This window comes from Chiloscyllium punctatum, chromosome 3, assembly GCF_047496795.1.
Source record: "Chiloscyllium punctatum isolate Juve2018m chromosome 3, sChiPun1.3, whole genome shotgun sequence".
Classification (NCBI taxonomy): Eukaryota; Metazoa; Chordata; class Chondrichthyes; order Orectolobiformes; family Hemiscylliidae; genus Chiloscyllium; species Chiloscyllium punctatum.
In genome coordinates this window covers 127,730,875-127,753,697 of record NC_092741.1, presented here as the reverse complement: position 1 = coordinate 127,753,697, position 22,823 = coordinate 127,730,875, and the positions used below count along the sequence as shown (strand labels likewise).

The following is a 22,823-nucleotide window of genomic DNA, read 5'->3' as shown; positions in this document are numbered from 1 at the left end:
GTTTGGTTCAAGATGTTAGGATGCTGAATATATTGAAGGTGAGGAATACTGGGGAGAAGAAGTCGCTCATAGGAATGGCCTTTCAGCCATTCTAACAATAGTCAACACATAGAACAAAGCACGGAAAAAGAAACATTTGGGTGTGTTTGTAATAAAAATATCAATAATTTGTGTGTAATCTGGAAAGGTTAGATTAGCAATGGTAACCTGCAAAAGGAATTCATAAAATGCTTTTGAGAGAGGCTGAGAACTGCATATTCTGGAACTAACTAGTGGATATCTTATTCTGGACTTAATAGTGTGCATTGTGATTGGACTAATTGCAGACCTCTGAGTGAAGGCACCCTAATATAATAGTGACCAAAGGATATGTGATTCTTCCATTCAGTCTGAAAGGAGAAAAGTACATCTAAATCTTGAGAAGTGGTGCTGAGCAAACTGATGAAACCATGGGCTGGCAAGTCCCCAGGTGCTGTTTTTCAAACAGACTCTGCCCTCTCCCCTTCCCTCCCCAGCCCACCCCACAACACTGATAAGGTCCATCTGGTCCTCACTTCCAACACCATCACCCTCTACATGCAAAGAATCATAAGTTATCATTTCTGCCACTTCTAGAAGATGCCAATCGCATTCTCTTCCCTTGTTGGCATTCTCTCCAGGATACTCTGGTCCACTCCACCTCCACTCCCAACACCTCCCGATGCTGTGGTATTCAGTTCCCATCCCATGTCACCCTGCAGCCGTGTCTCTCTAATCCCAACTGTATTGTATCAGTTTATATCTTGGTGTGGCAACTTCATTCACTTTATTGCAAATGCTCCATGCATTAAGACACACTGCCTTAAGTTTTGTTGTCTGAGCATTTTTAATTCTGTTTACATTCTTTTGCACTGTGGCTTGAATTCTCTGCCAATTCTGGCTTTTGTCTTTTTTTCCTTTGTTTCCCTCTTTACCAATTGCCCTGCCATTTTAGTTTAAGCTCTGCCCAACCATATTAGGAAATACTCCCCCAGGACATCAATTCCGATTCTGCCAAGGTGTAACCCCATCCATCTTGTACTGTTTTCACCTCCCCAGAATCGGTCCCAATATCCTCGCAACTTGAAACCCTTTCCCTTGCACCATTTATGCTATTAGTGTGTAGTTAGCATCCAAACTTGTCCAGCTCTGAGCGAACAGTCAGGAAAATGTTAGCCGGAGGCACATATATGCAGCAATATTAATACAAGGATCCCTTTTTGTGCCACTTGTTGAATTGCAAATCCAGTTTCAGCTAAGGTGTATTGTAATGCTATGATCTACCAATTACCTGATATCTAAGAAATTGGCTGTGAAGCAATTGAATTGAAGTGTTTAGGTGAGAATTCATGATCACAGACTTGTGTATCTTGTGTTCAGCCTCTATAACTGAGCTTGCCTATCCTGTGGCAGGGATTATTTCAACTCGTTTTATGAAAGGATCAAAACACTTCTACTTTAAGAATTACATTTATATAGTGGATCCAAAAAGATGAGTTTCAAAATCCCATTGACTTTGAACCTTCTGAGATCAGTTATTCAAAACAGTAAAAACAAAATCTATTAATATGGTTATCTGATGGTTTGGCATTATTTTGGAACCAATGAAAGGGAGGAGGAACTATTTGTGAATTGCACTGATATCATAGAATATACTCGAGTGAATTTTCAACTTTATTGCTGAGATAATAATTTGTATTATCACATTTTATGGATAACCTGCCTCATTATAATTCTACTACAAATCAAGGAATGAGAATCGTTTTTTTTAACCAAAGGCAGATGATCCTTTTTGCTAATTTACTGCTGAGATTGTGAAGACAAAAATCTATCCCACTGTGCATGTTGCTTTAGACCCTTGTGTTCTTTGTTTCCTGAATAAAACATGCCTTATGCTTTTACTGCAACAGCATTGCTTTAGTTCAGTAAGAAACCCACCTTGGGTGCTGGTAGCACTTTCTAATCGGATTAACCTGTATGTTAAACTATATTCCATTACTTTTTCAAGTGGCTAAATTAATTAGCAAACAGGTCAATCAGCGTTAATGAGATTTACACTAAACATGCAGTTCAAAATGTAGATAGAGAAGGTGTCTCTGATGCTCAAGCTGCTTTGAAGCCTGTGCTTCTGATGGGGACAAAACACTGTCTGACTTATTAGTACACTTCCCTGGGACAGATTGAATTGTCAACTGCATCACTCTAATTGCTTTAACTGACTGGACTGTGACCCCATTTGTGTAATGTTTAGAGTTCAAAATTCAAATTAGTGACAATAGGATGTTAGGAAAACAGTATTTAAAAAGCACAGTACTATTTGGAAATGAATGTGCTGGATGTACTGGAGCTCTATTTTGAAGAATATAGACAAGTTGCACCATTATGTATCACTCACAAGTGTTCTTTTCTTTCCTTTTCGGGTTACTTTTGTGAAGGGTTTTCCTTTTTTCAAAAAGAAACAAGGTCAGAAAGTCCTTCTGGAACTGTGAACTAATCCAACATGGCTTAGAAAATGAATGGCTGTTAATATATCTCATGCGTTCATGAAAACATGTCATTACCTTGTTTTCAGTTCAGAATAAGGAAGAATTGTTATTCTTTTGAAAAGCCATAGATCAAAAGATTTTTAGGGCAGTTTGGAGTAGACATGATTGCAGTAAGGAATTGATGTATTTTTTTCCTAGGAAAGAGTTTTCATAGGAATTCAGGAAATTGGGACAATACAACCTAAGAACAGGAGTAAGTTGTTTGGTTCCTTAAGCTTGCTCTGCCATTTAATAGGGTCATGGCTGATCCAATGCTCTCTATGTCTACTTTCCTGGCCTTTCCTATAACCCTTGATTCCCTTACTGATCAGTAACTTAGCTATCTCAGCTTGAAATACTCACATTTGTTTTTCGAACTGTGGAGGCAGAGACATTGTGTAATAAGTTATCTCAGCAGGAGTTTAGTTTTTCCAAATTCCTGACCATAAGGATTTGGTTAGAAATCTGCAGGTGATCCAAAACTGAGAAATTCTAAGCTCTCAATTTTATGAGTATTCACGTGAAAAAGTTCAGAGTAAAAATTGGGAGCACTTTAAAAAAAATGATCTGTCAAAACTAGTTTCCATGCTAGAATTGGAGTTGTCCTGGCATATCATTAGCTGGGATTATGATACAAACCATTTACCGTAAAATCATTATGGAAAGAAAGGATTTGCATTTATATCATGTTATAGCCACTTACAGTATTTCTGTAATGCACACACTGTTTTAAAGTAAGAAAGTATTTCGTAATCTAATGGCAAAAGTTATAAAAGGTGGCTGAAAGGTAGTAGGCAGAGGGTAGTGGTGGAGGGTTGCTTTTCAGACCGTAGACCTGTGACCACTGGTGTGCCATAAGGATTGGTGCTGGGTCCACTGCTCTTCATCATTCATGTAAATGATTTGGATGTGAACATAGGAGGCGCAATTGGTAAGTTTGCAGATGACACCAAAATTGGAGGTGTAGTGGGCAGCGAAGAAAGTTACCTCCGATTACAACAGGATCTTGATCAGATGGGCCAATGGGCAGATGGAGTTTAATTTGGATAAACGTGAGGTGCTGCATTTTGGAAAGCAAATCAGGGCAGGACTTAAACACTTAATAGTAAGGTCTTGGGAAGTTATACTGAGCAAAGAGACCTTGAAGTGTAGGTTCATAGTTTCTTGAACGTGGAGTCTCAGGTAGATAGAATAGTGAAGGAGGTGCGCTTTCCTTTATTGGTCAGAGCATTGAGTGTAGGAATTGGGAAGCCATGTTGCGGCTATACAGGACATTGGTTAGGCCACTTTTTGAATATTGTGTACATTCTGGTCTCGCTGCTATATGAAGGACATTGTGAAGTTTGTAAGGTTTCAGAAAAGATTTGCAAGGATGTTGCCAGGTTTGGAGGGTTTGAGCTATAGGGAGAGGCTGAATAGACTGGGGCTATTTTCCCCAGGGCATCAGAGGCTGAGGAGTGACGTTATAAATGTTTGGATAATCATGAGGGCTATGGATAGGGTAAACAGACAAGTTCTTTTTGCTGGGTTGTGCGAATCCAGAACTAGAGGTTTAGGGTGACTGGGGAAAGATTTAAAAGGAACCTAAGGATCAATTTTTTCATGCAAAGGGTGGTGCATGTATGGAATGAGCTGCCAGAGGAAGTGGTAGAGGCTGGTCCAATTACAATATTTAAAAAGCATCTGGACGTGTATAAGAATAGCAAAGGTTTAGAGGGATATGGGCCAAGTGCTGGCAAATGGGATCAGATTAATTTATGACATCTGGTTAGCATGGACGAGTTGAACCGAAGGGTCTGTTTCCATGCTGTACATCTCCATGACTCTATAATACAGGTCTAAAATTTAATATATTATAGTTTATGTTCACTAGTTTGAAATGTATTTGGTTAAGAAGCAGTGCATGAACCTATAATCAATTTCTTAACTAACTTTGATGACTTCTTTCCACTGCAAACAAGATGCAAACATTCCTCCCTTTCTGTCCTTTCCTCCCTTTTTCTATATTGCCACAAAGTCTCTCTCTGTGCTAATTTATCTGTGAACCATTAGCTTCCCCACTGCATCTTTCTATTGTCATCAAGTTGAGGAATATTAATGTTAGTGATTGGAGCACCTAACTTTTCCAGGAACCTGTATCAGCACCAATATTCATACCTGTGTGACCTCTTCTGAGGAAGGCTCACTCGACCTGAAACATTAATTCCAATTTCTCTTCATAGATGCTGCCAGACTTGCTGAGTTTTTCCAGCAATTTATATTTTTCTTGCCAATATTTATTGCGCTGGGCTGGGTATAATAATACCAGACACAGAACAAAGATGCCTTTAAGCAGTTTCTCACAAACGAGATGTCTCTACAATTGTATCTTGTTGCATTCTTTAATATTTATTTAGTGGCATTGAGGACTTTTGAAAACAACACAGAAATCAGTCTCTTGAAGGTCACTGCATCAGCACTTACTCTCCACATGCCTGTTTGATACGTGTCTCAATCCTGGGGATGCCGGCGTCACTTGATTCAATACTTTGAAAATGAAAAGCAAGCAGAATCCCTGAGGGTGCATAACAACAAAGGGGACGAATATCAACACATTTTTCTCAGAGTACTTCATCACTTACATGTATGTATGTATTTGATTTCCCCCTTGCTTTCTGTCAAACAACAGGAGCCCACTGAGCATGCACACACAGTAATTTTCAATTTGCAAGACCGTTTTGTTGAAATTTTCCAATACCTATGGACACAGCAAGTAAGACCATCTACCCCATGGAGAATGTCATCATAAATACATTGCACAGAAAGGGCTCACCACTGGGAATGTTCTTTCAAACTTTGTACACATCTGGGGAATATTGCTGGATATGTCACAAGTATGGTTGCTGTTATATATCTTATAATTGACCTCAATGCAAATAGAAGGGAGTTTGGTCTATGTTTACCACAACTATGAGTGTGTGTCACATCTCCTGAAGGTGGTCTTTTGGACTTAATGACAAAAGTTTAGAAAGGACCCTAAATATAGGAGCTAACCTACATCGTTCTGAAGGAGGTTTGTTTGGGTATGATGTGATGACTTGGAAACAATCATTTGTACCTTAGCTGTTTCTAGGACTGGATATTCAAAGGATCAACATCTCAGTGATCCCAGTAACTGGTGTGCCACCCATTTCGTAGCCAGAGGATTGGGAATGGAAACCAGGGAAGTGAGTCATTTTCTGAACATAGCCTTATAAAGGACATGATCAATTTTGTCATCTTGGCAGAATAAATGGAGAGCTGGGACATCGTATAGGGTATAAAGAGGTTCTTGGCAAAATTATATTTTTCTTTCTATCAATCAAAACTGTTTCACCACTGTCAGCTTTGTTAAAGCTGGCTTGGAGGTGGTCTGCTTCAGAGATTTCAAATGGCTGTCGGACCCCTGGGAAATCTTGAGATTTGAGTGTTTGGTTCATTCTCTCAACCCTTCCCGATGATGGCGGGTGCCATTGAGTATGGAACTCCCAGGAAATTCCCAACCCTTTCATTACCCCCCCCGTAACACTTTAGAGGTAAAGTGAGTTCCTTGGTCGGAATCAATATGGTTCACGAGCCCATATCGGGGAATTATGTGCTCTAATATTGTTTTAGGCACTCCACTCGCAGTGGCAGTAGCTAGGGGGTATGCCTCAACCCAACCAGATAGATGATCTACTATGACTAGCATATATTTTAGTCTTCCTACCCTGGGGAGTTCAGTATAATCTACTTGTATACTCTGGAAAGGTCTCAATCCCGGGTCTCTTCCTCCCGGAGTCTGTTTTCTCAAGACTTTCTTATTTACCTTTCTGCATATGATACATCCCTCACATATTTGTTTAGCAATTGTATATATTCCTTTACATCCATATTCCCTAAGAACCAAATCACACATTGCTTGTACTCCCCAATGGCTGCCTTGGTGTAGGACAGCCATAATGTCTCGCATCATCATTTTGTTCAACATTCTCCTTCCATCAGGTAACATCCAATGCCCGTCTGCTGTTTTTACAGCCCCTAAATCTCTCAATTCCTTTTCTTCGCTTTCAGTAAATATAGGAGCTTCCCTAGGACCTGGGACAGTAGGTATTAGGGAATGAATCACCACTTCTTGTGGGTTCACGGCTGCTTCCTTAGCCACTTCATCGGCTAATCTATTTCCCCTAACCTCTGGTTCATTTCCTTTCTGATGACCATTTACATGCACTACTGCTATTTCTCGGGGAAGTAATAGGGACTCCAAGACTCGTTTAATCAATTCTTCATGTACTAATTCCTTCCCCCACCTCTGGGTCAATACTCCCAAAACTGCTCCCTTATCCACGGTAGCAAAGAGGTGGAAAGGTTTATCTAGGGAAGGTAAGGCTAACACGGGGGCATGGATCAGATCTCTTTTGCCTCATCATCCCAACTTAGACATTTTGGTTCCCCCTCTAATAGTTTGAGATATAATTTCTTAGTCTTCTGTCCATAGGAATCAATCCACAATCTGCAATAACCTGTGAGACCCAAATATTTGTGTAACTCCCGTTTAGTGCTGGGCAGTGGCATTCCCACTATTCCCTCTATCCGTTCCAGGCTTATCTTTCGCTTTCCCTCACTAACTAAATGTCCCAAGTATTTCACTTCTTGCTCCACATATTGTGGTTTGTTTTTAGATACCCGCAGTCCCTGCTGGCCCAGGAAATTCAATAATTTGTTAGTGGCTTCTACTACTCTTTCTCTTCTTTTTCCTGTTACTAAGAGGTCGTCTACATACTGCAACAGGGTAGTCCCCTTGGGGTTGCTAAATTTCTCCAATATTTGTTCTAACATCTGTCCAAATAAATTCGGGGATTCCGTAAACCCCTGGGGAAGCACAGTACTCCCCAATGGCTGTTGCTGTATTGCTGTTGCTGTCCTGTCTTAGGGTCTTCCCACTCAAAGGCAAACAAATTCCTACCGTCCTCTGCCAAGGGACAAGCCCAAAAGGCATCCTTTAAATCTATCACACTAAACCATTTGTGGTCATGAGGGATCTTACTTAATAACGTAGAGGGGTTTGGCACCCTGGGTGCCTGATCTGTACTATTCGATTTAATGTTCTCAAATCCTGCACCAATCGATAAGTTCCATCGGATTTCTGCACTGGTAGTATTGGGGTATTATAAGGAGACATACATGGCTCCAACAGTCCATCTCTAATCAATCCTTCAATTACTGGCTGCAGTCCTCGTTTACCGTCTATGGAAATGGGATATTGTCGCTCGCAGACAACGTCCCCTTTCCTTTTTTAAAAAAAATTTACTTCAAGGGGAGGGATCTGTAGTTTTCCACAATTCCCTTCCCTAGCCCATACAATAGGGTCTATCTCTCTCTCCACATCCTCTGTCAACATTGCCTTTTGTACAACTAATTCTTTTTCCTGAATTCCAATCCCCAGTCCTAAGAGGATAATTAAATCTCTCCCTAATAAGTTACTTCCTATATCAGGGATATACCACAGTTCCCCTGTGACCCTATCCTTAGGACCTTCTATCATCATAGGTTCAAATACTGGAACAGTAAATCCTTCCCCTTTTTACCCCCGAAACAGTAATTGACCGTGTTGACATTCCTACTTTCTTTGGTTTAAAATTCAGCGATGACCGTGCTGCCCCCGTATCTACTAGGAAGACTACCTCTTCCCTACAGAGTCCCACCTTCAGGTTTATCAAGGGTTCCTGGTGGGTCCCCAGGGGCAGGAACCCCTGACACCCCTATACTTCATCAAAATTCATAAGCGGAATTGCCCTCTCTTCCCTTTTCAGAGCAGGACACTCCCGCTTAAAGTGCCCTATCTTTCCGCAATAATAGCATCCTGCCTGTGGAGACCTCCATTTCTGCCCCTGTCGCTCGAACCCTCTATCAAACGCTTCCCCTTGTCCTCTCTGTCCTACATGCTGCCACCCACCCCTCCGGTTGGTCACTATTGGTTCTACTCTTTTCTTAACTACCTCATCAACCGCAGCTACCATCATTTTCACCTTCTGTTTCTGTCTCTCATCCTCTCTCTTTACAAACACTTTCTGTGCCTCTCTTAACAATTCATCTAATGGCTTTTCACTCCACCCTTCTATTTGCTGTATCTTTCTCTGTATGTCTGGCCATTCCTTTGTCACAAAAATGTACTTTCAAAAGGCCCTGTGCCATTGGGTTCTCAGGGTTCATTCCAGAATATTTCCACATTGAGTCTCTTAATCTCTGCAAAAAAAAGCTGAAGGAGTCTCATCTTTCTCCTGTCTAACTTCAAAGACTTTAGTCAAATTCTGTGACTTCGGAACTGCCTCTCTTATACCTTTTAGAATCAGGTCTTTCAATTCCCTCATTTCTTCTCTATGCTCCGGATTTTGGTTTTCCCACTGGGGGTCTCTGAGGGGAAACTTCACCTCTCCCTGTCCAGCATCCCCATCTCCAATGGGGTGTTCCCTGTCCCATATTTTAATGGCTGCTCCCCATATAAGTCCCCTTTCTTCCCCAGTAAATAGTATATTCAAAATAGACATTAACTCAGCCAGGTATACAGACTGGGCCCCAAAAATTGATCAGTTTGTTCAGACAACCCTACCGGATCCTCAACCAGGACCTTCATTTCTTTTTTAAATGTTCTGACCTCCCCACTGCTGAGGGGACACTTACAAACCCAATCTCTTTGTCCCCTATTGGTACCTCCCGAAGGGGATAAGTCATTACGTTCTTCCCCTTTTTCTTTTTTTTTAAAGAAATATTGCAATATTTCTAGCTCCCCATAACTTCAAACACCAATTCATCAATTCATGCTTGACTAACTTTAAAGCCTGTTCCAAACTTGTAAATATATTTATATATTTACATTCATTTATTCAGTATTTAATATTCAAAATGTAAAATGCATACAGTTCTCAATTTTGAAATCCACTGTAATCACCCAGTTTTAGTCCCTTAATTTAAATCCAAAATTAGTTTTCTTAAGTAGTCCTGACCAATCATTGCTCAATTACAATACTATAGGTCTTGAAATAATCAGAGCTGCCTTAAAATTATTTGTCTATTCAAGTTTAAAAAAAACTTCTAATGCATGAACAATGGCCGAATCCAAGGTCACAGATATTAACCATAGGATCTTGTTTTTACTACAATCTAATGTTGAACTGAAACTTCAACTGTCCTCCATAAATCGCTTTCATGTAAAGATAAAAGAGATTAGTTAGAAACTGATAGTAAGGCAGTCATGACCTGTAAGAAGAACAGGAGTTATCATTCTTTTTTTTCATAATCTCTATAGAATCCTTAACCTTAAAAGAAATCATGTTAAGTTTCCATAATAAAAATCAGATTCAAAACAGTCCCGGAACTCAAGCTCCAGGGAATAAAACGCAAACATTCAATCACCAACAAACAAATGTGCATTCAAACCAAATCACAAAGGGTTAAACTTTCTACCAGCTGTACAGCTCTCTTCATTCTCTCTCTCTCTCTCTCTCTCACTCATTGACAAATAAATTCAGATATTTACAAACCCAGTCTTTGTCCGACCTGAATTTTGGCCAAAAGAGGCGGGACGAAGAATGGATTCCTTAGTCCATATGAAGCAACAATATTTAATCATCTTTTTCCCCTGTACAAGTATTATTTTGCCAATTCCACAACATCCTCCCCAAAGGACTTTCTGGAGGTATGTTGTAAGGGACCCCGCCTCCAATTCCATTGCTTTTTCCTTCTTTTGTTTTCCCGGAGGCTTTTTCCTTACCCACGGCACAACCCATATTGAGTTCCTTCGTTAGTCCCTTATTAACTACTAAAACTCAATCCCGGCCACCAAGGCAATACTTAAAAGTCAGGTTTCTTACCTTGGTCTGTGCACAGAGTTGCCTGGCCCCTTTGTGCCGTATTGTCTATCGAGCTCCTATCACTGTCTGATTCAGATGTCTCTCTTGTGGGATTCGTACCAGTCGCCCAAGGGAGCAGACCAAACCAGGACACGAGACCGCTCCTCAATGGGGAACGGGACACGTCTTCCCAGTGTCCAAGGCCAGCCACTCCCCCCGGTGATGGAAGAAAATCCCGGACAGCCCCCAATTGTGAGAAACAAAGCCCACTCACTTCAATAATTTCAGTCCGAGACAAGATCTGAATCAGTAGTGCCATTTATTTTACACTTGCAAGTGGGTGTGATGTCCACTGTCTACAAGGCAAGGGACATACACACACCAAATTCAATTCATACACAACATTTATATGATTTGATGTCTATTGTTTTTACACTGCTCCCTCCCCTGTTTACATCGTCCACTTCCCTAAGACCGGCCCCCATTACCCCTGTTGCCTTATCCGGCCTTGTCTGTGACAAAATACTTATTCCTGGCCTCACAAGGCCATTTGACCTCATCCTGCTGTAGGTCATTGTTAGGCATATTCTTTCTTCATCATTATCTACCCCCTTCATCTGTGCCTTTCCCGAGGCCGTTCTGATCCCTATGACCCTTTTAATTGGGGTTTGTTCCTGTGTTTTTGTAAAAGTGGGAAGCACACGTTTATATCTACTGGTTGTACAGGCGTATCTAGCTTAACTTCACCCCCTCACAACATCTTATCTACTTGCCCATAATGTCTACCTTCTGACATACAGTTTTAGCTAATACAAAAACAATTATATATTTCCTCCACATCGTTTCCATTCTTGTTGACTCAGCTCTTGGCTAAACCAATTACACACTGGTGTGAGTTCATTTTACTTTGTAAGATGGAATTGCAGAATTGCAGAAGTAACATTAATTTACCTATATCCCACAAGTCCAACAGGCTTATTTGAAATCACAAGCTTTCGGAATGTAGCTACACTCCAAAAGCTTGTGATTTAAAATAAACCTGTTGGACTATAACTTGGTTTCATGTGACTATTGACTTTGTCCAATCCAGTCCAACACCAGCACCTCCACATCATGGCTAACCATGGCCTAACTGATTGGTGGAGGAGACCTAAGGGACAGAAAGGCTGACTGATGCCTCAGTTTTGTTCCTGTGTACTTCACGATGATTAATTGTTGGTTTGCAGTTTGTGAAAATGCTTTCATCGAAGAGCTGATTATCACTGCTGAATGCTGGAAGATCCCTTTAATTTGATGCCAGATTCAAATTGACACCAAGAAAGGGGAAATCTGTAGTTTGGAGCTCAGTGTTGGTGTTGAATATCATCATTTGGCTGATGACTCTGAAATTGAGGCTTTGTTTTGGAAGAACAAACATCTTAAGAAAGAAAGTCATAATGATGCCGTGAGCAGCCGGAGTACACCCCCACAGAACTTAAAATTGGCCCCAAAGCACCTAACAAGCTTGACATTCTTCTAATTAATATGGGTGAGCTGTTTTTCGAGGCACAACAGGTACTGGCAGCTTGTCAAAGTAATGTAAATGAGTCGCAGGGTTGAATTTCAAGCTGCAATCAGGCCTCTTGTTTTAGATGTGTATTCAGTGCCAATGGCTGGATATGAGTTTAAAATGTGCAGCCACAAATTCTTCGTCAAGGTGTAATTATGGTAAAAGCTGCTACCGAAATCCTTGAGTTGAAGAAGTTCTGGATTAGAGTGCATTTTGTTTGTGTTGATTTTAGTTAGTTTCAGTTTGTAACAAATGTCGAAAACCTATTTGAGTATGAATCCATAGAATCCGAGCATTTCCAGAAAAACAAATCTTCGTGATGTTCATTAGGATTGACCCCATGCACAGTGATGCTGGGATACATGCTAACAGTGCTGCTGCCAAAATTCTCTTTCCTTAACTGTTTCTGTTGAACAAAAAATGGGTCATTTGAGAGCAGAACAAGTTTTTAAAAACCTGTTTAAATGACTAAATGTTGTACCCTGACTTGGTGACATCATAACTTTCACCAATTATTATTATTGTTGTCATTTTTATTAACATTTGAAAGTTGTTAACTGCATCCACAGACCACATAACAAGAATACATAATAGGAGCAGGAGAACTTGGAAAGATTTGCTAAGCTCCAAGTCAAGAAACAGCCTTCAATAGTCTCTGTTGCTCAGCACTGACCATCAAGTACACATTATCAAATTTTTTTAGATTTCTCATGTTTTATTTGGGTACATAAAACTCTCTCTGCTGATCAAAAGCTGAAGTTCAAATCCATTTAAATACGTTTTGGACAATTTATAGTAATGTATTCATTGGTCTGTAAAAGTCAATAAGGCAGAAGTGGGTACTGCAGATGCTGGAGGTTAGAGTCAAGATTAGAGTGGTGCTGGAAAGGCACAGCAGGTCAGGCAGTATCCGAGGAGCAGGAAAATCGATGTTTCGGGCAAAAGCCTTCATCAGGAATGAGGCTGGGAGCCTCTGGGATGGAGTGATAAATGGGAGGAGGGTGGGGCCAGAGAGAAGGTAGCTGAGAGTGCAATAGATGAATGGAGTGGGGGGTAAAGGTGATAGGTCGGAGAGGAGGGTGGAGCGGATTGGTGGGAAGGTAGATTGATAGGTGGGACAGGTGATGAGGATGGTGCTGAGCTGGAAGGTGGGAACTGAGGTAAAGTGGGAGGGAGGGAAATGAGGAAACTGGTGCAGTTCACATTGATGCCATGGGTTTGAAGGGTCTCAATGCGGAAGATGAAGTGTTCTCCCTCCAGATGTCAGATGGTAAGGGAGTGGCAGTGGAGGAGGCCCATGACCTGCATGTCCTCAGCAAGGTGGGGGTGGGGGGAACTGGGACTAGGAGCGGGAGGGGGAGGGGGAGGGGGAGTTGACATGTTTGGCCATGGGGTGGTGGGGTTGATTAGTGTGGGTGTCCCAGAGATGTTCTCTGAAGCGCTCTGCAAGAAGGTGTCCGGTCTCCCGCATCGGGAGCAAAGGATACAATAAATGACATTAGATTAGATTCTCTGCGGTGTAGAAACAGGCCCTTCAGCCCAACAAGTTTACATCAACACTCCAAAGAGTAACCCACCCAGACCCATTTCCCTCTGACTAATGCACCTAACACTATGGGCAATTTAGCATGGCCAATTCACCTGATCTGCCTATCTTTGGACTGTGGGAGGAAACCAGAGCACTGGGAGGAAACTCATGCAGACACTAGGAGAATGTGCAAACTCCACACAGACAGTCGCCTGAGGTTGGAATTGAACCTGGGACCCTGGTGCTGTGAGGCAGCAGTGCTAACTACTAAGCCACCATGGCACCCACATGTGTGGAAGTGCAGGTGAAATTTTGATGGATGTGGAAGGCTCCTTTGGGGCTTTGGACAGAGGTGTGGGCGCAGGTTTTGCAATTCCTGTAGTGGCAGGCGAAGGTGCCAGGAGGGGAGGGTGGGTTGTTGGGGGGCATGGACTTGACCAGGTAGTTGTGGAGGGAATGGTCTTTGCAGAAAGTGAGTAGGGGTGGGGATATACCCTGGTAGTGGGGTCTGTTTGAAGGTGGCAGAAATGTCAACGGACAATGCGATTTATGCGGAGGTTGGTGGGATTGAAGGTGAGGACTGAGGGGTTCTGTCCTTGTTGCAGTTGGAGGGGTGGTGTTCGTGAGTGGAGGTGTGGGGGGTGGATGAATTGCATTGGAGGGCATCTTCAACCATGTGGGAGAGGAAGTTGCGGTCTTAGTCTTACTTAATAGTAAATTTCCCAAACAAAGCTTCAACTATATCTCACAGTCAGTTTTGCAGTTATCATTTTGATTGGGAAATGTGGACACTTACAACATTAGCTTTGGTAAAAAACAAATGATATTGACTTCTTTGTCTGTAATGTAACCCATCTGAGGTTTCTCCTTGTTGAAACTCTGGTGGAGTGTAAAGGGCAGTTGACTAAGTCATACCAGATTATTTTTCTGTCTATTCATGTTTAAGGTTAGCCCCATTGTCACTTAAATATTAAAGTAGCAGAGTTTAAAAGTTTATTAGCTGTTTTACATAAGTAACATGCCAAGTGTGGGCATGGGCATATGTGTGAAATTTTCTCCATGGTTACTAGGCTGCTTGACACGCTCAGTGATTCTAGGCGGTAGACTTAGCAATGTGTTTAGTATTCCATTTATCAGTGAATTAAATGGCAAGCAATGTATTTTGAACATAAGTGTTGTGCCACTGTAATTTCTGAAGAATGAAATAGTGCTTTGAGCTAGTGATGATGTCGAGGGCTTCTGCTAGCGATCACAGAGTGAAAAATGACAAAAGTCAAAAGACACTGCTCCTATAACTCACATCACACCCGGGCGAATGGAGCATGCATAGGGCATGGTTTTACAGGTGGCAGTAAGATTGATTCTGTTGTGATGTAATTCTTTCTGTCATGGTTTCATGTCTCTGTTGAGCAATGAAAACTAATTTCAGTGAAAAATTTCTTGTTCACAGGCTTTGATTTGGTGAAGTGCGAGGATCCAGGAACTCCTAATTATGGCTACAAGCTGCGAGATGGAGGGCACTTTGCCGACACTGTAATCTTATACAGCTGCAACCCAGGATATACACTGCATGGAAGTAATACACTGACGTGCCTGAGTGGAGATCGGAGAGTATGGGACAACCCTTTGCCATCATGTATAGGTAAAATCAAGAATGATGTGAGTTTGGAGATTTCACTTGCAGGTATTATGGGCTTGCAGGGTGCCATATTTCCCACATTCCTAATGGACAGGGTGGTTTGGCAGCCTATCTGTCAAACCTTGACCCCCAGTTATATTACTGATTCTGAATACAGATTGCTACCATTCTGAGAGGCTGGCAGCTCTGTTGCCCCAGCAGCACCAGGATGGAATGGTGGCTGCAATCAGAACAGCAGGCAGTCCCAAAGAATGGGGTAGTCATGGAGACGTTCCCTCATTTGAATTTATGGTATTATGAAAAAGTTTTGCTGGTGTCAGTTTCTTAGCTAAAGCTCAGTGATATCATAGAAAACAAGGAGCTATTGGAAAAAAAAAGCAGGCATTGAATATTTAAAAGTCATTCATTTGATGTGACTGTCACTGGCTCAACCAGTATTTATTGCCCATCTGTAATGGTCCTGAGGAAGCTGGTGAGCTGCCTTCTCAAACTCCAATGGTCCATATGATGTAGGGACACACTCAGTATTGTTTGGAAGGGAGATGTTGACCCTGTGACAATGAAGAATCACAGTGTTTTTTCAAGTCAGGTTGGAGTGTGGTTTGGAAGGGAACTTGCAGTTTGTGGTCCTACTAGGTGTTAGAGGTTGTGGATTTGGAAGATGCTGTCAAAACAGCCTGCATGAGCAGTGCACACTGTCACTGTAAATTGGTGGTAGAGAATGGATGTGTTGCCAGTTTGTTCTAGATGATGTCAATGGGGAATATGGGAAATATTCTATCACATTCGTGACTCAGGCCTTACCGATGGTTGACAGGCTTTAGAGAGTGAAATGTGGAGCTCTTATACATAGAATTTACAGCCCTTAATCTGCTTTTGTGGCCAATGTATTTATATAGCTGAAACAAAAACAGAAAATGCTGGAGATACTCAGCACGTCTGGCAGTATCTTGGTGAGAAAACAGAGTTAATGTTTTCAGTCCAGTGACCCTTTCTTCACTCCAGTGACTCTTATAGATCTGAAACAGTTTAACCTCTGGTCACTGGTAACCAGCGAGCATTGATAATGAGGAATTCAGTAATAGAAGTGCCATTAAATGTCAAGTGAATATGATTGTGTTACACAAGGCAACATAGACAATCGGGTTAATCTGAGCCAAGCCAAGGTTTTGCCCATCCTGATGTATGACACAGCCACTAGGCAGAAGATGGGGCATTCAGTGAAGTTGAAGATATGCATGTCTTTGGCTCCTCATGTTCTTATCAGTATCAAGTAACCTGTATATAGTATTAAGATGTAATAAAGTTAAATATCACACACAACCAAGTTATAGTCCAACAGGTTTATTTTGAAGTACAAGCGTTCACAGTGCTGCTCCTTTGTTAGATAGCTACCTGATGAAGGAGCAGTGCTCTGAAAGCTTGTACTTCCAAATAAACCTGTTGGACTATAACCTGGTGCTGTGTGATTTTTAACTTTGTTCACACCAGACCAACACCGGCACCTCCACATCACGGCTAAGATGTAATAGACATTATTTTGTTATCCAAAATAAATATGTCTTCTGCTGAGACTTATTTATAAAACATATTTTGCCCCAAACTGCTAGAAAGACCCTAGACCAACATAGAAAGAATGATTGGTGGCAACTCCCTATCCCAACTGCCAGTACTTGGTAGTCACGTCTTTTCATCACTATTATAATATGTTTGTGATGGTGGACACATTTGAGTAAAGTAACCAACTGTGATGAGAACCATAAGGAATTCAAAGAGATAGGAACAAAGAAATTTCTGCAAAAAAGTGAGTTGCTGCTTTACTTGCAGAAACATTTCAGAAAGGATCAACTTGTCAGTCAGGCGCTGAAAGAGTTTGAATGGCTATCAGTCAAATTCAGGCTTGTAGGAGCTGAGTCGAAGAGTTTGGTGCTGGAAAAGCACAGCCAGTCAGGCAGCATCTGAGGAGCAGGAAAATCAACATTTCAGGCATATGCCCTTCATCAGGAATGAGCCTCACCCTCTTTCACTCTGATCTCCACCATCTGCAGTCCTTACTTTCTCCGTGTAGGAACTGAAACAGCTAGCAGCTGTACTCTGATGCCAAAAGACAAACCAGCCCTGGGGTGGAAACAATGCTTAGAACAAAACCAACATGGGCTCCATTTCATCACACTTAGGCAATTATATGGTGCAAGGTCTGACTGAGGAATCAGACAACATGCAATCAGATTGGCATCAGCAGTCCCAAAGGGAAAAGGATAGAAAATGTATCAGAACGGTGCAAAACCCAGGCTAAAGGGCTGCGAACAATAAAGCACAAGCACTTAATGGAAAAAAAAGTATTGTAGCAGTTGTCAATGGGCACCAATGTGATACAACTGCAAAATTTTAATCGGTCACAATTTTAAATCCAAGTTGAGAATATCTGATCTGCACTTAAATATCATAAGTTTACTGCAGAGGATTAAGACCAGGAAAAGCATTCAGAAGCAAGAAAAATGTTATTTAAATATTAGAATATTTTAATTGCACAAAGAGCACAAATGCATCTTTCCTTCTGGGGAAATAATGCACAATTCATTACAACAAAAGCAGAAAAAGCCACAAACCTCTTTTCAAAATGCCCAGAAATCCTTCAGCTAGTTCAAAGAGCAGGAAGCTCTATTTGATACCTAAATCTGGAAAGGTTATACTAATATTGCAGAAGTACTATTTACAAGTTTGAAATATTTAAGAGAATCTCAAAAGTGATTCTAAAACTTTGAATCACTAGAGAGCAGACTGTAAATACAACTTATAGTTTTATCTGGAGAATCTCTTCCAGTTTGACTGAGATACAGAATTGAAAATGCTAGTAAATAAAGGAAAGCTTACCAGTAATTTAAAATGAAATTGCACTGCTGAATACAAGAAGACAAAACTGTAGAATGTAGAATATCAAATTTAAAATGAAATAGAAATTACATATTAAAATACTTCCACAGTAATAAGTTTAGAAAGTTTTTACATTAAAGAGAAGTGTCAAAGACATATTGTATTCTTGCTGATTCAATTTCAGAGACAATTCTAACAAAGCACAACATTGAAATTTGTGGGGAAAGAAAACATTCTGACGATAAAGAATTGTTTCAAAATTAAATACCAACTGCCAACAATTAAATGTCAATCAGCAACAGAACATGTCAATGCTCTATTATGGCCAATAGGTCCTCTGATAAATTATATAAATCACCAGAAAATGCACAAAGATGCAAAAACTTTTGAATGGGTTTTTAAAGCTTTTGACGATTGCTTTATCTAAAGAACACAAATAATTCTCAAGCAGGCAAAATCTAATTGAATTCAATTTACAGCAGAATCCAAAGACAATTTCATTGATGATGTCTACAGATTAGCTGAAACCTGTGAACACTGAACCTTCCATTCAGAATTCTTAAGAGACAGAATTGTTGTCAGAATTTTTGATCAGTCTTTATCAGATACTTTGCAATCCAAGGAAGATTAAAGTGTGGAAAAGCCCGTCCAAATTTTCTTGCAAGCAGAGACCAGAAGAAAAAGCATAGACAAACTCAGAAGAGAAGAATAATCTTGCTGAAGAAGAGAAACAGAACCTATTGACCTCAAGGTTCAGACACATGACAAAAAAAGCACAAAAAGTAGGCAAAGCATCTGATGCTAAGAGTCAGTGTCAGCATTGTGGAACAGAAAGCTCTCTCAAGCAAAGACAGTGTCGAGTTATAACAAAAGTGTGTTATACCTATTAAAAAATGGGTCACTTCTAAGCGATGTACTTAGGTTAGATTAGATTACATTACATTACAGTGTGGAAACAGGCCCTTCGGCCCAACAAGTCCACACCGACCCGCCGAAGCACAACCCACCCATACCCCTACATTTACCCCTTACCTAACACTGCGGGCAATTTAGCATGGCCAATTCACCTAACCTGCACATCTTTGGACTGTGGGAGGAAACCGGAGCACCCGGAGGAAACCCACGCAGACACAGGGAGAATGTGCAAACTCCACACAGTCGACTGAGGCGGGAATTGAACCCAGGTCTCTGGCGCTGTGAGGCAGCAGTGCTAACCACTGTGCCACCGTGCCACCCGAACCAGTTCCAAAAAAGCTTATGCAATGGTGAGTCCAACCACAAAATCATCCATCTCATTTTGAAGATATGCCTGCATTTGAGGATATCTCTGCTTTGGAGAAGATACTCAAGGGATTCCAAATGGAAATGGGACCTCCACCACAACTAAATATGACTGAACGTAGATGTTCTAATGGATACCTCATGCAATTTAAGCTCAGTAGAGGAGCAACTGTCCCTATCTTGTTGAACCTAACACCATGGCTGTAGGAACAGACATGATAGCCTTTAGATTTGGAGATGCATTGTGCAGGTGGATTAAAACCTAGCATGGAAGAAATGTTCAAGCTTACTACAGCACCAAGAATATCAAATTTTCGATTATGTGTGCATTGTCCACAACCAACAAAGCTACCTCTTAAGTAAGGATGCATGTTTTGCCCTCAACATCCTGCAATTTGCTGGTGTGGTTCAACTACTTGATTGACTAGGGAAAACTCAGCCTGTGGAAGATGTCATGGCCATACAAAGATTAATTGCTGACTGTAAGAAAAAAAAATTCAACCAGGGGAAATCACTTAAATAAGAGGCTGTGATTAATTTCATGATATTAGAATGGAATTAGCCACAGATGTCACTGGGCTACAGGAAGTATGTTCTCCCCTGATTGTGCTAAAACGTCCTAAAAACATGAGACAACAACCAAATATTATATCTTAATTACTTGAGACTGTCCACCTGGGATTATTGGTGGACTTATCATAATCAAAGCAATACTGACAATGTGGCAGTCCCCACCACATGGTGACACAGAGCAGGCAATACCTCTGATGAAATTGGTATGCAACACATCGTCTTCACCATGTGAAAGTTGGCCATTAGGAGGGAAGACCTGTGACATTTGTGACAACATGACCTGCAGTGAGACCAGTGACGACTGATTGTACGTTATACCCCACCAGTACTCTTGTATAATTGCTGCTTGATTAAGAATGATTGATATTACCACCACAGTAAGTTAAAATGGTAAACTATGTAGTACCTGAATTCAAACTCCCAACGTTTTCCTGAAATTTACAACCGAATTTAAGATCCATTCCTTTTCTCTTTAGGAAATCATATATCACTAAACTTGCACATCACTTGAGTGCCTGCAGGTGTTTCCAGAACCCATCTGAAACTCAAATGCACATAAAAAGTTGCCATTGCACACCACTGCAAGGACTGTCAGTTGTGTTAAGATCAAAGTTTGCTTAAGTAGGAGAGAAACATTTGCCCTAGCATCATCTGAATAGAATTATGTTTCTGGAAGGCAGCAAAAAGTATTGATCACTTTGTTTTGACATAGTCCCTTAAAGCCAACCTCTTTGGCTAAACATTTGCCTGTGTCCCTGAATATCCCTTGATACGGTGCAGTGTCTAATTTTGTTCCTGTGAGTTACAGTGAGATGTGTAGTTACGTTAAAGATGCTGTGTCAATTTGTTTTTTTTTCTTGTTTATGCTAATTGAGTCTACATTTCTTTGGTAAATTAAATCTCCATGAAGCAAGATGTGCATTTTAATTTGGAGATGCCGGTGTTGGACTTGGGTGTACAAAGTTAAAAATCACACAACACCAGGTTAAAGTCCAACAGGTTTATTTGGGAGCACTAGCTTTCGGAGCGGACAACCACCTGATGAAGGAGCAGTGTTCCGAAAGCTAGTGCTTCCAAATAAACCTGTTGGACTATAACCTGGTGTTGTGTGATTTTTAACTTTGCCTTTTAATTGGCTGCCAGAAACAACAAAGAATGTAACAACCAAATTGTGTTCATCTGTATGTTTTTTTTTCAGCTGAGTGTGGAGGCCACTTCAAAAGTGCTACTGCTGGGAGGATTCTGTCTCCTGGCTACCCAGCACCATATGATCACAACATCCACTGTACTTGGATTATAGAAGCTGATCCAGGAAAAACTGTCAGGTATGCCCTCCTCCTCTTGCATTGTGTTACAACTGTCCTATATGGGAAAAGAGGCATAATCCAATTCATAAAAGTATCCCGCTTTCTCCTGTGTAGATTAGATTCCCTACAGTGTGGAAACAGGCCCTTTGGCCCAACCAGTCCGCACCTACCCTCTGAAGAGTAACCCACCCAGACCCATTTTCCTCTGACTAATTGACCTAACATCATAGGGAAATTTAGCATGGCCAATTCACCTGATCTGCACATCTTTGGACTGTGGGAGGAAACCGGAGCACCCGGAGGAAACCCACGCAGACACGGGGAGAATGTGCACACTCCACGCAGACAGTCACCCAAGGCTGTAATTGAACCTGGTACGCTGGTGTTGTGAGGCAGCAGTGCTAACCACTGAGCCACTGTGCTGCTGTGTATTCTGTGAAAAAATGTAAAATGAAGTGCCAGTGTTATAAATGCAAACTTCAATGTGTTAGTTTCTACTTGCTATAGAAATGGAACCCTATTTGTGTAAAGGGTGGCAGGATAGGGGAGTGGGCAAGTGCAAATAGGCAGTGAAGTAATTGCGCCAATGACATAGAATGAGAAAAGAAAGAAATTGATGTGTGTATATATAGTGGATTTTACAACTGCAGGATGTATGAAAGTGCATTACAGTTCAGGGAACACCAAGGGAAATGTAATTGCTTTTGTAACATAGAAACACAGCAACAGATATTTGCACTTACCATAGTACTGTTTGTGATGATTGAATAATCTGCTTTTGTGTGTCCTGTCACACATGTTGTGGGACTGTCTCTGTTACTCCCAAAGAATAAGTGAAAAATTTACAATGATAAATATCAATGCTGTTTAAATTGTTTAAATGTGTCTCAATATGGCCAAACCATATTAATTTATTGTATTTTAGCTCAATTTTCCAACTTCTAAATTTTACAGTTTTCATCCTGAATTAATTATCTCAACCTTTCATATTGATGGCATAAATTATGAATTGTTTTGCGTACATTGCCCGAGTTATTATTGTACTAACTAATTTAATTAGCTTCCAATGCACTGTGCCAAATATCTTGTTCTAAAAAACAGGAGTAACCTGGGAATTATTATTGGTTCACTATTTGGTGATGGCCAGCTCAACCTTGATTCTAGGAAGACATGTACTCAGGAGGGACAGTTGCTGCATCTGGTGTTTATGCAGGTGAATAGGCTGCTTCCCGACTCACAGATCTTTGGCATATGTAACAGTACCCAGATTGAAGGACTTGCTACCTTTTCTTCTCTTTCCCATCATTAAGACATTTGAACTCTCAGCATGATGCAACTTGGTGGACAGTTTGTCACTATTTTGCAGTAAGCTTCAGAGTGACTCTGTACTTTTCTCTTGGTCCTAGCTGGAACACTGGCCATTAACGAGGTGAAGAAACATGACATAGCAGGGGAGACTCTTTTCAGCTATCCAGACACAATATCCAATCCATTGTTGTTGATGTTTGTGAGGTTTTGCATGACTGCTTACAGAGTTGGCTTTGAGCGGACGCTAGTATTTGTTTGTCCCATTGAAGTCAGAGAATGTGATGGAGGTATTTCTCAAGTGCTCTGTGTTGCTAATTTATAGTCTGAGACTTACTGCAGTGCAGACATGTGGTGTCAACAACTCCTCTGTATAC

General features: G+C 41.0%; 1 protein-coding gene across 3 annotated transcripts in view; it reads left to right on the top strand.

Annotated features, from left to right (window-relative positions):
* Nucleotides 1–22,823, top strand: part of LOC140464913 (CUB and sushi domain-containing protein 1-like) — a 2,358,623-nt gene that overhangs the window by 1,903,397 nt on the left and 432,403 nt on the right. For all 3 annotated transcript variants that reach the window (XM_072560545.1, XM_072560536.1, XM_072560527.1), the window contains exons 24-25: nt 14,918–15,109; nt 21,033–21,159. In XM_072560545.1, the coding sequence (XP_072416646.1) occupies nt 14,918–15,109; nt 21,033–21,159 (319 nt within the window). The remainder of the gene's footprint in view (nt 1–14,917; nt 15,110–21,032; nt 21,160–22,823) is intronic.